The sequence below is a fragment of the Motacilla alba genome, chromosome 2 (genome assembly GCF_015832195.1).
Source record: "Motacilla alba alba isolate MOTALB_02 chromosome 2, Motacilla_alba_V1.0_pri, whole genome shotgun sequence".
Classification (NCBI taxonomy): Eukaryota; Metazoa; Chordata; class Aves; order Passeriformes; family Motacillidae; genus Motacilla; species Motacilla alba.
The window spans coordinates 21267466-21283500 of NC_052017.1; the positions used below are offsets into that span (position 1 = coordinate 21267466).

Sequence of the window (16035 nt, forward strand, 5' to 3'; positions counted from 1 at the left end):
ATACAGAATGAAACACATAACAAGCAGCAAGAATAAATAAGTATTTATTGAATTCACTCTGTACCAACCTCCTTACTGAGAAATAAATATATATTACAATTAGAAACCCAAAACATTTTTAAACATAATTTAAAAACCCAACTAAAATGTTTAATCATGACTGAAAATTTAACACAGTGGAAGTCATTATTCTCCATTGCTATGTCCAGCCTCAATTTTTCTTCTCTTCCTCCTTTCTTTTGTTCTTCCTTACTTTCTTTTTTCTCTCCAGCTGCAAGAGAAATCATAAAATCTTCAATGATAGTTTAAGGGTGATGTGCATTTTCTTATTCTTAATTATAAGAGTGAATTAATCCTTTGTGAAAGTTAAAATGAAGTTTTATTTATTTACCAAATGTAACAGTAGAAATTCACTGGGAATTCTAAAAAACATCTTCACAGATTTCAATTTGGCACAACTTCCATCATATACTTTGCCTTCATACATTTGGATGAAGAAGAATTATGGATGTTGATTCTTTTTTTCATTTAAATGAGAAAAGAAAGATTTTCCATATTCATACGTGCTGATCATTATGGCACAAGCAGGAGCAACTTTAAACAGCCGTGGAGTAATACCTGCCCAGAAGAGAAAGGGAAGTACTCACTATTATTTGTTTTCAGACCCAAGTGCTGCAGTACAATGTGCTGATCACAATGTATAGATACCATAGTATATCAGTCTGGAGCTGGGATTCTACCTGCTCACATGCCTCAAAATACTGACTCTACTGGCTGTAGGTATTACCAGTGTAATAACCTTATGCCCTCATCTCTGCCATCTTGTGTGGTCTGCCTGCCTCAAGTCCATTGTGTCTCTGCCCCTTCTGACTCCACACAACTGGAGCACCTGGACCTGCAGGGCTCCTGTGCTCCAGCACACAAGAGGTGGCCTCTACCAAAATGAAGAACCCTGGTCACATGAATAAATGATGGAATTCAAGTGTTAAATGTCTCCTATTATAGTCAACTGTGATCTTGCCCCAGCGGAGGTTAGAAAGTGATTCAGTTTAGAGGAAGGGAAATAAGGCTGAATCCCCTTGTCCACACAGAGCCAGTCCTCTGCTTCCACTTGAAATGCAAAGACATCTGCTGAGAGCCAGAGCAGATGACACACGACCTGTGGAGAACTTGTGTGACTTTGGAACAGCAGCAAGGAGCCAGGCAGGCTAACCCCAGTCATCTCAGCTATGTGTGGCCAACTGAACCGAACTGATGGCTGATCAAGAGTATCTCTAAACTCTGCTACCCATGTGTCAAGACTGAAATGTAAGTGTTTTAATCTATTAACTGAATTCAATATAAATATTATTGATACTTTGTGGTGTCTTGCATTCTGTTAGCATCCAGTGCTCTGAAAAATGCAAATCCTTTTACCCAGCTATGCCATCACTGTACACTGAGTAAAGCAGTTTAATTTCTTTTAGCAAACACAAGTCTTGCAAGGCTTAACCACCTGTGCAGCCATTCATACAAGGGCACCCAATGAGCTAGTGCAGTGTGGTGAAGTCTAGTAAGTATCCTGGATTTGGAATGTCTCTTGCTGATGGTCATTTCAGTATGAACTACAATAGGATTTTATCTCAATATTATTTCAATCTCAGTATCTTGCCATTTCTGCCTCAGGCTGCTGGAATCATGCAGCAGAGGGCCAATGTTTTCCCTCGTCTTCCTCTGGTCACCAACATACCTACAGAAGCTTTTCTTGTTGCCCTTGACATCCCTGGCCAGATTAATTTCCTAACCCAATCTCTGCCTACTTGGACCATTTCTCTGTGACAGGTTACCTGTCCTGGCTTCCTTATTGTGTCTGAGCTTGTCCAGGAGCTCCTTCTTCCTCCATACAGGCTGCCTGGAGATTTCACCTGACTTTTTCTTTGCTGGGATACATTGTTCCTGAGCCTGGAGGAGGTAATTCTTGAATATTAACCAGCTTTCTTGGGCCTGTCTTCCCTCCAGGACTGTATCCCATGGTATTCTACCAAGAAGACCTCAGGAGAGGCCAATGTCTGCATGTCTGTTGCTTTATATATGCAAACTATTGCATAACTGACAGTGTTCACAGAAATGGAAATATATAATTTATGCATGTTAACATCTATAATTAAGAACTCTCTAGCCTGAATTTTTTAGAGATAGGAAAAAATTTACCTGCAAATAATCCAGTAATCCCATTTCTAGCAGCAATTTTCCTCATAACTGCCCAGGTTGATTTACTGTCCCTCTGCGGAACTCAATATAGTACAAGACAACAGTGAATTAGGCAAGCAATGCAATGCCACGGAATGATTATTTTTAGAAATCAGAGACAGTCACAGATGTAATTGTTAGGTTTAACTCTTTTTTTTGTTAATTTTATCCATCTTATTTATACAGTATATTAAATAAATACAGTATGCAAATACACAAGTTGAAACAGCAAGACATGGAAAAGTCCTGTAGTAAAACCTAGAGTAAGATATATGAAGAGCTACTACAGTCTTTACTGGATTGCTGATACAGGTGAAAAAAGCCAAAGCAGTTTCACAGAACACATTCATCAGGAATATCCCACAGCCTTGGGAACCAAAAAACATTTTTGCAGTCACAGAGCCAAAATGTAGATGCATAGTCAGTGTCCAACTCTAACAGTAACTGGATTTGGGATTTGGAAAGAATTAAACTGGCACAAATTGAAGATTACCATAACAATTTTTAAAATATAAATTAATCTTATTAATATTAACCTAATAAATATATGGCAGACACATGTTTCAAAGTGGTGTTAGGGAGGAATTCTTACATTCATCAGCACAGGAAAATAATTAAAACCAGTAACTATGTATATTTAAAACTTTTTAAATACTTGTTCTGCAGTCAAATGATAATAATTTTCTTCAAGAATTACTCTAGGAAAAAAAAAAATTACCTGAGAGAATGAAACCTCATGCCAAAAAGTGAGCACTTATTTCCTAAGCAAAAACTATTTGGATACTCAGCCTTTTTAATGGTCTGTAATCTTAAAGGCATTATATAATGTTTATTTAAGTTAATCTAAGTCCTTCACTGGTTCACATCCCAAGCAATGGAAAAAAAAAGGTATAATATATGACTTCAACTTTTATAAAACAGAGCAGGGCTCTACTGACAAGAGCAAAACAGAAACTTCGTCTTTCATCCTTTAAAGATGTTGGGACATTCGTTAATATGCCCTCAAAAAAAATTTCTTGAAATCTCATGAAAAGAAGGCAAAAAATACACAACCTGAGAACAATACTTTCTACGCTCATACTTATCACAAGAATATTGCCATGTAGGAGAAAGTGGTAGAGAATGTTATTTTGAAGACTTCTTCAATAGATCACTGTTCACCTGAATGTTTGCTATGAAGTTAATTTTTTGCCTATTTAAATATAACTTACTTCAATCACAGAATACTTTGGGTTTAAAAGAACCAAAGAACCTTTACTGGTCATCTAGTCCAACATCCCTGCAATCAGCAGGGACATCTCAAATTTGCAATTGGTCTGCCTACATGACATAGCTTTGGATTCCTTCGTTTCAATTTTATTCCATCTTATTAAGCTAAATTTTACTGAACTCACACCTTTCCCCTCTTCTATGCCATTAATGAAATATGGCATTCTCCTAGGAGATAAAATGTATCTTATCTAGATACTACAATTTGGGAAAGAAAAAATGCCTGAGTGATAAAATGTTTACATATACTTTACAAGCGGCAAATATTTAAAATTCCTTCCACAAGCCATAACCAAACACTATGTTTTATTTTTTGAAACACTATAGGGTTTCTTTATTCTTACCAGCAACTTACTTTTTAAGGTCTCATTCTCCCAAAGTTGAGTCTGCCTATGTGTTTTCACTACATCAAATGGCTGAGTTACAACTGCTGCAATCTATCAGGAAATCAGTTTTAATGTTAGTGCACAAAAAATTAAAATTTAACCCTAATTTTTTTAAATTAAAGTGCACACACAATTTAAAACTAGATTTGATATTCCAAGTACATGATATTTTGAAGTCTTGTATGTCAGAACACTGTAGTTTATTCAGATTTATTTAGTCAGGTTGAATGCCACACCACATGTGTTTAAAGTACAAGTATCCAAAATATACAACATTTCTGAGAGAATAATCTAAAATCATGCATTTTTAAAATAGTTTATTATTGCTAATAATAAAGAATAGTACTAGAAATGAAATGACATACTTACAGAGCCAGATGCTGCTCCTGAAGTGAAAGAAACAAAAAATGTGGGCTCATTTGCACCAACTTCCTTGCACATCATCTTCTTGAAACGTTCATAATTATACCAATACATTGCTATAATTACAAAAAAAATAAATTGCATTACAACAGATTTGTATCTCAAGCACAAAAATTCTTATGTCAAGTCCAGATGTAAGAATTCTACTGTGGCAATAGAAGCAAACAGAAACAAGAGCTGAAAGCATAATAAGTGTCCTATGTGATAACCCATGGACAGATTGCTGTGTTCCCCTTGTTCTCCATATCCCAAATTTCTTCATAGGATACAAGTTAGCCTAATCATTTTGTCATTCCCTTAGGTAACACCTACCTTCACACAATCTAATCCAAGCACTATCACACTCAATTTAACATAAATTAAAATGTAGGCTTCTAATTGCTCGTTATGTTTTCAGGCATATTTAATGTTTCATACATTTCAGGAATTCTATAAAAACACATTTCATACAAAATGAAATGTTGCTCAGGACTGCGTCATACTTTGTTGAGGCACAGTATAAAATATAATAATTAATTATTAATCTAATAATTCAAAATATTATTTTGCTCCCTGGAATTTCTAATAGGGAAATGCCTCTGTGAGGAATATCAAAGGAAAGTCCAGCAAATGATTTTCAGGAATAACATCTGTTTCTGTGACCATCTGCTGAACTAAACTGCACTTTTTCTGCTTGTTAACTAAAACTTCAAATGATATACTACTGGGCTGAGTTAGAGAGTAATTCCTCATGGCAGTTGGTTGACTAAATACTGCAAATACTAAATGCAGCTCCATATCCTGAAAGGTAACAATGCCTCCCTCGTTCAGCACCGAGTTCTGGAGGTTGTGACAGCAGAAAAATTTCACAGCATCTTTTTGCCATGAAGACTACCAGCACATGTGCCTGGCCCCCAATATTTTACAAAAGTAAAAGTAGGCAGTATCTCCAAAGCCATTCTGGGGATTTGAGGATTTGTACTACTGAAATATACAAAACCCTAATTAATATAAAGTATCCAAATCTAGCATTTTCTTAAGCATCTAGAGGACGAATTTCCCTGAACACCATTTACATTTATATTGTCTGTGACACTGCTTAAAGAAAGACTCAAATATTATTATTAAACCAGTTTTTGTGTTTATAAGCATTCATAACTTAGGTTTTGTTCATCCTAGCTAGCATCCCAAGGAACATGCTTGAAACATGTAGTAAATGCTTAGGCTAGGAATAGAACAGAATTGTAATTATCCTGTGCTTCTAGAGTCATGCTGTGCTGTTTGACTGTTTTCAGTTGGACCTGCTTTCTCAACTCCGTGTCACAGTGATTTTAACTCTTGAGATAGCTGACCTGAACTCCCTGCAGCAAAGGTGCAAACTGAGAACACCAGAGATTCAGCTGCTGTTGGGACATCATTCAAACTGAAGAGCTTGGACTGAAGGTACAAAGGAAGGACACCACAGCAGATAGAGAGCAGTTATAAGGAAAAAAATTATCAGGATATGCAGCTGGAAAAGGCATTAAGCAGTATTAAACACCCTTATCTTTAAATAAGAAGAATTTTGTGGCATTTGGGTTTTTTTAAATACATTTTCCTTTACTCATGCTTCTACTTGCCTGCTGACTATTGGTTGAGTAGTTTGAACATGCAGCTACTGCCTTACTGCATGATGGTAGTGGTTAACTTGTGCCACTACCATCATGCCCACAAAGTACTGGGCACAGATGAGTGAGTGGCCACTGGCTGTCCAGGGAATGCCAGAGCAGTGTGGAAACTGACTAAAAAAAATCAACATCCCTGGCTTGGAGCAGTGGAGAAACAGCAGGCGTGGACACAAGAATCTAAAAAGGGCTGAGAAGAATGCACATCACCTTAGAGCACTCTTCCTTGTGCACTCCCTCTGATCTTCCCACTCTGTTAAAAGCAGCAGGGGGAAGGAAGCTCACTAGCTCCAGCCACAAGGCTACAGACAAAAATCAAGAAAAGAATAAGAGTTTCTACTTGAAGTCAGACAGCAGGAATCAGATGAAGAACTTGAGAAATCCCTTACAAATGTTAGAGAACAGCCTAAGAGAAAATTGCACTTGGCAGAGAAGAAAAAATAAGTAAATGAAAAATAAAAATTGAAGAGGAAACACTTCAGACAAAAGATTCAGATGAATTCTGGCAGTTGTCTTTAGCCTTAGTGAAACCATGTTTCCATAGGTTCAGAAGTCTTCCCTATCACAGAAGACTAAATTAAGTCCCATTGAGGAACTGGATCTTTAGGCAGGAAACACATTCCAATCACAATTTTCAAACACCTTCCAGTAGCTCAGCAGAAGAGAACAGAGCATTATAAATTCTGAAAAGCAGACAGCTGAAATAACTGGGTTCAGTTTACTCACTTAACTACCAACTGCAATTTTAAAGTCAATATCCTCATCACACTCCACTTACGTCTCAGTTTGGTTCATGGCCAGTTGAAAATTTACTCTGGGTACACATACCCTGTAAGAGCCCAAACCAATGACTGGCCCACCACGTTGATTGGAAACACAAATCAAATTAGATATCAGATCATTTAAAGAGTGAAGTAAGACAACAAAGACAGCAGGTCAAATACTTCAAAGGTTCTCTGACTCCAAAACCAGGTTTGAATAAGAATCTTTCCCAAAATAGGTTTGAAGAATTTTTCTGGGCCAACATAAAGTGTTTAAAGATGTTATTCCTGGTACTACCCCAATGACAGAAACTGCTTCAATGACAATTCATGTCTGATGATCCAAAAGTATTCCAACAAAAACAGGCCTTAAAGGGACAAGGGCTTTCTGGAGCTTTACCAGTCTCCCCTGTAACATCTGTCCCAATTACCTTAAGGAATAGCCCTAGGACTAGTTATGCTTTGAATCAGACTTTTCTTCTTCTAGGCTTTCAGCTTTTGAGTCTTGCTAAAGAGTTTTTTGGATCAGTTATACAAAGGAATTCATCTTCATTAAAGAAAAAAATCTTGAAGACACTACTGTGTCACTCTCTGTTTCCAAAATTATGTAACAGAACTTAGATACAGCATGTTTATCCAAAAATAGCCACTATTTCTATCACAGAGAAAATTTCCAGCTGAAACTCTTCAAAAGCAGTCATTGTGTAAGCTAAAGACGAGAAGAAAGAGTCTAAGTACAGAGAAAGGGAATGTAACAAAAAATCCTATCTGGAATCCACAAACAAAATGGGAGGAAAAAAATCACATCTTCAGAGAATTTATAAATAAAAACACTCAAAAGAGAAAAAGTAAATCTCAGTCATTCCTAAAGCCAACTACTTAAAAGCAGAGAAAAAAATAATATAAAAACATAAACAAAAACCAGCATGAAAAATAAACCTTACCTGAGAAAGGTACATCTCTCAGAATAGTTGAAGCCCAGCCCTGCCACAGGGAGAACCACCCATCTACAGCCACTTTGGTGCTGATACGCAGGTACAGCTGCTTGTAGGACGACCTGCGATACTGCATCTGAGTTCTGATCAGCTCCAGGGGACTCACCACAGTGGCAGAACCAACTGCAAAGGAAACATGGCTGTTTTAGAAAAATCAGTATTTAATAGTACAATTTCCTGAACATTCAAGTCATGTCTTACCTTACTTTATATATTTGATTCTTTTCAACTCTCCCATTTTCCTTGAACTAATTCCAAAATAAGTTTCCTTTCCAGATAAGAAAAATATGCCTATTTACAGTACCCACGTTTCCAGTTTAGGGTTTTGTTTTTTTTTTTTCAATGCTTGCATGTTGTAAACGATGTATCATGTTGAGAATCCTCATTTTTCAGATTTAACACATATATAGGCTGAAAATTTTGAGTACTTACACTCAATTACTTTCATTAGTTGCCATTTTAAACTGTAACTTGAAGAAAGCGATCTTGATGTTCAAGGCTTCTCTTTGTGTTAAGGACAGAATTGTGGTTACAGATTTAAGCTTTTATTGATTTCTAAGCATCTTTGCCACTCTTATTTTAAACTATCAAGAACAATTAGCAGGCAATCTGTATCTGATAAAGTAACTCCTGCATCTTGCACAATGGTCAGTGAGTCATCATTCAGTAACAAGCTACCATCACACATCTAACAGACATTAAAAATTTTACTAGATCCAAGAATTTTTCTTCTGTTGCTGAAATAAGATTTTACACATGAATTTAAAATCTGGAACAGCCTGATATGAAAAATGTGCTACACTACCACAAAATAGCAATTATTTTTCCACTAGTCTGCCAGTGTCCCCATGGTTGTCACAGGTACAACATGGAACTGCATCATCACACCCTTCTAAGAAAGCCCTGAAATATATTATCTGAGTTTCATAATTCTACAAAAATAGATGAGGAAAAGAAGAAACAAAAGTGAGAAAATATGTAAGTTCCATCCACATCATACAGCAGTAAAACCAGTAAAAGTCCAATTTTCATCTTTGCTATAATTACCTATGTACCTTCCATTATAGCAAATAATGATGTTTATTATTAGATTGATGGCAGAACAGACTTAAATTAAACTGTCCTTGGTAGAAATCTAGAAATATAAAATTTTGAACTAATTACAAATGTAGTGAAAGTGTTTCAGCAAAACCAAAACTCATTATTCCAGGATAGAGGGTTTTGTTGCCCAAGAAATACTGGGTAATGACAGTATTCCTTCCTATCCCTCATTTAAACCCACAGCATATTTACTTTAAATAAAAGTCATGAAAACAGCATAGAGGTATTATGTTCCAGTTTTCTCTTTAAACAGAAGACAACTTACATCTGCTTAAGGAACCTGCAATAACTGGAATGTGCTCATCATGCTTTCCTGGTCTATTTTTCAAAGCTTCACACAGCTGATCATAGCAGGTAAAATAGATTGCTGTGGTAGGAACTGCCATTATTCTAAAATATAAGAGAAGAAATTTAAATTAATACCAGGAAAGCAGGAGAATAAAATAAATTGTCTTGTATTGATATTTTACTTACATTTTTAAAAAAGTTAAATCTCCAGCTGTGTGTAATGGATTAATAAAAAAAATCAACATTAATCCCACAGCTTTGATTCACTGCTTCTAGTTCAGAGTTTCAAACCCACATATTTCCGTGGTTTTCATTTCATTAGGGAAACCATAAGTAAAATGATAGTAGATTATATCAGTCAAAATCTATTCCATACTAGCTACAGAACTATTTTGATAAAGAATGGGAAGTGAAAGATCTGAAAATGAAGAACCCAAACAAAATATTACACAAGTACTACTAACCTTAACTTTTATTTATGTAACAATTGGATATTATGCTCTTGATCAACAGCCACAATACTCACCACCTGAGAGACAATGTAGTATGCACAAATATAAGCTTTTTCCACACCAGCATAGTACAGACTGTAGTAGCAACAGGCAGACTCAATAATCATTCAGTGTAGGGGAAAAGCACCACATCTTACTATAATCTGGCAATTACACTTCTATGTTACATCTGTGCCAATACAGCATGTACCATCATTACCAAAAGCCATCATGCTTGGAAAACCAACATGGCTTAGTTTCTATCTTCTCTTCTACTTGTGTGACTCTCTCTAGTAAAGAAGTTAGTTCTCTGCTGGAGAACAGAACATGTGCTTTGTAAAAAAACTGTAGTGACTGGAGTAGTTCAGTCAGGTCCTAAGGTTTATATTTTGAAATTGCCACATACTGGAGGGTAAACAAGGCTGCACTCCACCATGCTTTGCTTTTTTTGTGCCTATACACTGAGCACTGTCTGCAAATCAAAATTGTACCAGTGCTTCCCACTGGGCACTTCACACTTTGTGCCTTACAAGATACAAGTTTAATACACATCTTAGATTCAAAAACTTTTTTGGAGAACATAATCATAGAGGTCTTAATTTCTATCTGTACTAGGTTAATATGAATAAAAAGATAAAACAGTTTGGGGCTGTTAAACCTAAAGAGAAGATCAGGAGGAGATCTGATTGCAGTGTTTAAATATGTAAATTGCTCTTGTAGAGAGATGAATTATCTGTTTATCCAGATAGAATAAAAGCCCAAAGTTCTTTGAAATAAAAGATGAATACAAAAATTAAGTGGGGGTAATGAGGTGGAATACCAGAGTGTCTGGAAACAGCTGTGCTGCTGATAGCAAGTCATTAAGTCACAAGATACAACAAGTATGTGTTGAAGACTGACCCTCTCAAGTGACCAGGTCTCATCCTGTGATTCAATTATGCTATCAAAGGAATGGTTAAAGTAGGAAAAAAAAAAGCAGAATGAGAAATCTATTGATCTGCTTAACTACAGGTAATGTATCAGGAAATTCTAAAATCTGGCAAAAATTATACTGTCCATAGACATTTCTGATTGAACTGATTAGTCTGACACTTCAGAACTGACCAAATTTTTAAAATAACTTAGAAATAAGCATAATAATTTTCAAAAATAATTAAGTAATTTTTTTAACAATAACTTACAGCATGTTACCAAAAAAAACCCATTCAACTTACAGTGTTGGGGGAAGCCCACTCCACAGCGACTTAATTCCCTCTATTCGAATAATTTTCACAAATGCATCCTAAAAATATAACCAGGCAAAGAGCAATAATTAGCTACAAACTTTTGTAGTTAGTAAAACATTTTAGCTGGCAGAACACAAAACTAATGTCTTTAGAAGTATGTTTCTAAAATGGCTTATCACTGTAAGATCCCAATTTTATAACTGCTTACACAAGCGATCACACTTAACCATGCAGGCAGCTCCACTAAGCTGAACAGAACAATTTATGTGACTGAAATTAAGAATTTCTTTCCATCTTTAAAAAGCCAAAGTACTAAGTGTTTATCAGTGACCGACAGCCCTGTGAATAACTATTTTCAGTACTAATATGGTATTGCAGCGATTTGTGAAAACTTCCCCCAAAAACCCACTAATTTTTTTTTTTTCAATATGTAGCAGAGTTTCTAGGCATGAAATAGCAACTAATTCTCAAAGATTCTTCAATACTTCCTCTGGCAGCGTGACCCCATACATGCAATGTGCGTACACTATACCATACACAAGCTGTCATTTACTATTACAGCTGTCCTGTATATTCCCAGGAGACTGACAGCAGAAGAACACTGAACCTTGAAGATCATTCAGCTGAAATCACAAGCAAAACTACAAACTTTGTAATGTCAGGATACCAATTTTCTTAAAACATCTGGGGAAAGAAGTTGGGATTCAATGGATTAGAATATGCCTAAAACCAGACATTATTACAGAGCCCCAAAAGATAAAGAGTCTGGCAGACCACAGAAAGGACTATAAAGAAGAAAAAAGCAAATAGCTTTAGAGGAGACAGCCTTGATGGACTAATCCTGTGAGGTAAAATTTGAATGGAAAAAACAAAGAAATTATTTATTACAACAAACCTGATTAGCTTTGAAAGGATGCCCAGAATCCCTAGAGATCCTAACACGGTTTAACAAAAAAGACACTTTTATACTAGCTGGTTAATATGTTTATAACACAGCTCTGACAAGTTTACAAAGCAGGAAGGTATAGATAAAAGATAAGATTCTTTTTTTTAAAAAAAAAGAAGATGAAGTTATATGATAGTCATTCTTCTTTAAGAATCACCTTTTTATGGCAAAACCAGGCATAAATTCATGTCTAATAGAAAATGAAGTAACTTTCTAAAATTACATAGTAAAGGTAATTGAAAAAAATCATACTTGTAAAGTTATTAATTAAAAAAAAACTTTTTAGACTACTGAAGACACCTTTTGCATTAACATCTCATTCTCAAGATTTTAATTCTGAAAAATCCTTGATCATAGGTTTAATTTCATGGCAGAGCCAAAAGAAAAATTGACTTAATGAATCAGCATGACAGCATCTGCCAGCAAGTCTTATTCAAGTGTTTAGGAAAATGCTAGTCCTGCAAGTCTAGATACTTGTCAGGATAGAGACTTTTCTGGATAGAGAACTTGACACGTGAACTTAACTTTAAACACTATCTGCACCATTAGTTCAGCTCAGAAGCATATTGTGAGATGTGTGGGCACAAGGGATGTAAGCAGGAAAGAGAAAATTATTACCTGCAGTCAGCAACTACTGCCAATATAGCTGAAGTGGGGAAAATGAAATCATAAAGCCAGTAATCTGTGAGGAGAGCTGTGCAGCTGCCTCCTTGTTCCTCTTAGGGAAGGAATATGTATTTTTTTGCAGACAGTAGAAGGTATCATCAATCAGCAGTGTAACCACATGAAGGCCCTCTCAAATGATAACAGATTCCACTAGAAGCCGAAAAAAACCCTGAAAACTCTAGAGTATGCTACTTAAAAATGCAGTTCTATATACATGTAAAATGTTCTTACCAATGTCCCTTTAAAATGCCCAGGTTTTTTATACCAGGCTTTGCTGTCCCCATTTTCACAAACATACACATGATCCATATGGCCATTGGAGTATACAAAACACTTTCCTAAAAAATGGTATATAAGAGTATAGTTAATGCTTGTAAGATTGCTTTTTATGCTGCAGCAATTTCAAACTGGATATAATGACAACACAGATTTATATCTCTGGTTAAACACAGAAGGGCAAAATAATTTTGGTAAGTTGGTAATGTAAAATTAGGTGAAAGGAAAGAGGGTACAAATGTACTACTCAGACTGCCCAACTAAATGGAACTGCCTTCACAAGGCTTCAAGAGACATGTTTAGGTTATATTAACATCTGCTGAAAGGTAAAACTAACACAAGACCTGAATGTCACTATTGTATGTAACTGTGAACATCTTTCAGACTTTTAAATCTTTTATTAAGTAGCCCCAGCATCCACTTCAAGTGGATGGTATTGTATCTTATCTCTACTATTATTATTATTATCTCTTATCTTGGTCTGTATTTATACTAGATCATCCCCTCCATTTGTTTTTCATTTCTCCTACATTATGTACTTTCAACCTGTTTGATAAAATATTATTGCCATTACAAAAACATACTTCAAGCTTCACATTTGCAGATTTCTGAAGGCTTTAGAACTTACTCAAAAACAGGATAGAAGGCACAAGTATTTTTCCTAATTTAATTTGCAAGTGTGACTGCAAATACTCACCTCCACATTCAACATGAAAAACCAGTCATCTTCTTTCCTTTTAAATCTCATATACTAAGTACAAGTAAACAGTAGGAACCATTAGCACATCTTTGAGAGCACAATATCTTCATCTATTTAGAACCCAAGTGGCAAGTGATGTGTTAAGACTTCTCCATTAAAAAAATCTCTGGATTCTGGAGGAGATGAACTTTGATCTAACATCCTGACCACATAAGCCCTCTGATGAAATATTTATTCATTTAGTAACAGCTTTTTATTGTTCGACTCAACTCAGTATTAGCTGTATGTTCTGCCATTATGAAAATACTAAGATAGGGGGGAAAAGCATGTTTAAAATTGTATTATTTCTTCTACTGTGTCTGTTTAGTACATACTGGTGTGTTGCTTTTCCCCCCCCCCACACACTGGAGAAACAAATTCAAACATTCTGCACCTCAGCACAGCATTATGACAACTATCAGCTAAACACAAGAGCAAAAAGCCAACTGTCTTCCCCATTACACTACACATTTGTTTGTTTACCGTCATGGAATGGATTTCTTTGGGCTTGCAGTCGAGTTTTGATAACATCAAGAGGAGTTACTAAAATGAAACAGAAGTAATTTAGAAACACCCTGGATGCCCTGAAAATGTAAAAGTTTACAGATGCCTTATAATGAACTTCTAGAACCCATTTTTGTTGTTTGTTTCCAAAGGTGGGGGGAACCCCCTAACAGATTTTACAATGTTATCAAGCTGAGAGAAAAGGGATGTTGCAAACAGAGACAATGCTATCAGAGACAAAGAAGAGCTACATACCCTATATGGTTTGCAAGATATCAAATCTATCTTTTCTAATTTACTAACAGTTGCATAGGCATGAAATATTAAAAATACCCAAAACACATAAAAAACCCACTGTATCATGTTGTCTGAAATTGCTTTTATAAATAGCATACCGCAAGGCATGCAAAATCAAATTTTGGCCTCCAACATATAAAATAGCACAGCATTCTTCATGTGTTTGTTCTTTTCCAATTAATTGACCATAACAAAACTTAAAAAACAAAGTTAAATTTGTTATGTACTTTTTTGCTGCATGTAGCCAACATGTAAAACATTGGGGTTCTTGAAAAGTAAGTGAAGATTTAGTGAACATTTCACTGCTTCCACTGCAGCCCTTACAACTATCACAGGCTGAGACATGCTGAGTGCTGCAGTGGCTGGGCAGCTGGACCATCTTCCTCTGATGTATTAGCTGAGGGCTCGATTCCACACATTAGTGGAAACATACATAAGCACACATCACGCTGAGTCAAAGTGAAGAGCAATCACTTTGTGAGATTCTCTCTGTGGCCAGCTTCATAGTTTGCCTTACCAAATAATGATGTAATTATAGCTCCACAACAAGAGGCTATTGCTTGCTGAACAATGGTTAGTTTTTGTACAGTGATATCACTCATTTCAGCCATGGCTTTATCCCCAGAGAAGAAAAATCTGTTAAGGAACAGAAAAACATATTGTAAGACTACCCTCAAAATTTGCAGAAAAAAAGTTAAGGGATAAATATTTTAAATTTTCATTACTAAGTTATGTAGAACCAGCAATATTAATTTTCTACTTACACAGAAGCATCTCAGCAATTTTTGAGATTATTTGAGCCATGTTTTGCAAGTAAGTTTTCTAAAGACAATAAATCTTCAAAATCCTTCCTTAATGAATTACAACATTTACATGTTCTTGCAAACCACATGAAATGTTTAACATTTCATTTTATTGCCTTTAACTGCAACAAAGTGTTTACAAATAATCCTCCATGCAAATAATCTGTATAAAGATAAACTCCCAGCCTGTGGCCCATAAACTGAAGCACTGCAGAATAATTGACCCAGCCCTTCTCTTGCTCCCATCTCTCCTGAGAGAAGCCAGAAAGGTCTCTCGGCTGACCCAACAGCCACAGCCTGCTGGGGATGACTGTGTGCCCTAGCATTCGCCTCGTGTAATAGGCAGGGGCTAACTATCAATAATGCTACCATCAAATGTTAATTCCTTGAACGAATCCTGCTCTGTGGCTCCATAGGCATGGTCATAGCAATTTAGGAATGCCTTCACAATATCTGCAACCAGCCAGGACAGGAGAAGATAATAAAAATACTTCAGAAAATAAAATTCCCAAATAGAGACGTGTCTTTAAAAATGCACCACTACGCTTAAGTGCAACCCTAACTTTGTTAGAAACATTGGTCTAAGCTTTTCATTGACTTTACAAGAATGTTTTGTTATTTTCACTACTCTTCAAGTTAGATTAAAAAGATTAAGTTGCACAAACCAACTCTGGCCTCTCAGGTGCTAACGACTGCAACGGTGGGTGGGGACATTGTTTATTTTTCACGTATCTTTAACTCCGAAGGGGACCGCTGCCCAGAACTGCGTACATACCCGTTTATCGGCGGTGCCCGCCGGGGGCAAAGGTCTCCGCGACTCAAGGACAGTCCAGGCAGCGGCGAGGAAAGCAGAGAAGAACGCTGCCACTCCCACCCCCCTCCGGAGCCGAGGCAGCCGAGCTCCGTCCCCACAGCCGCCTTCCCCTCCTTCCCTCGCCTTCCGCCCGCCCTCGGCGGGAGGGGCCGGGCCCGCGCGGGCGGTTGGTGAGGGC

At 36.5% G+C, this 16035-nt stretch overlaps 1 protein-coding gene across 5 annotated transcripts; it reads right to left on the reverse strand.

The window, feature by feature from the left end:
• Positions 1–28: 28 nt before the first annotated feature.
• On the reverse strand, positions 29–15942 carry SLC25A40 (solute carrier family 25 member 40). 5 transcript variants are annotated; one of them, XM_038127963.1, is made up of 12 exons: positions 15819–15942; positions 14758–14876; positions 13923–13982; positions 12656–12762; positions 10801–10868; positions 9073–9197; positions 7656–7829; positions 4254–4363; positions 3854–3935; positions 2191–2271; positions 392–618; positions 132–271 (listed from the first exon to the last, which is right to left on the reverse strand). In XM_038127963.1, exons 2-11 carry the CDS (start codon positions 14849–14851, stop codon positions 503–505), a joined length of 1017 nt encoding a protein of 338 aa, XP_037983891.1. In that variant the 5' UTR covers positions 14852–14876; positions 15819–15942; the 3' UTR covers positions 132–271; positions 392–502. The 5 variants fall into 5 exon arrangements, with proteins under 5 accessions (XP_037983896.1, XP_037983893.1, XP_037983894.1 ...); XM_038127968.1 differs by lacking the exon at positions 392–618 and having other exon boundaries at positions 29–271; XM_038127965.1 differs by lacking the exon at positions 392–618 and having other exon boundaries at positions 29–271; positions 13398–14876; positions 15819–15846.
• Between the last annotated feature and the right edge of the window lie 93 nt (positions 15943–16035).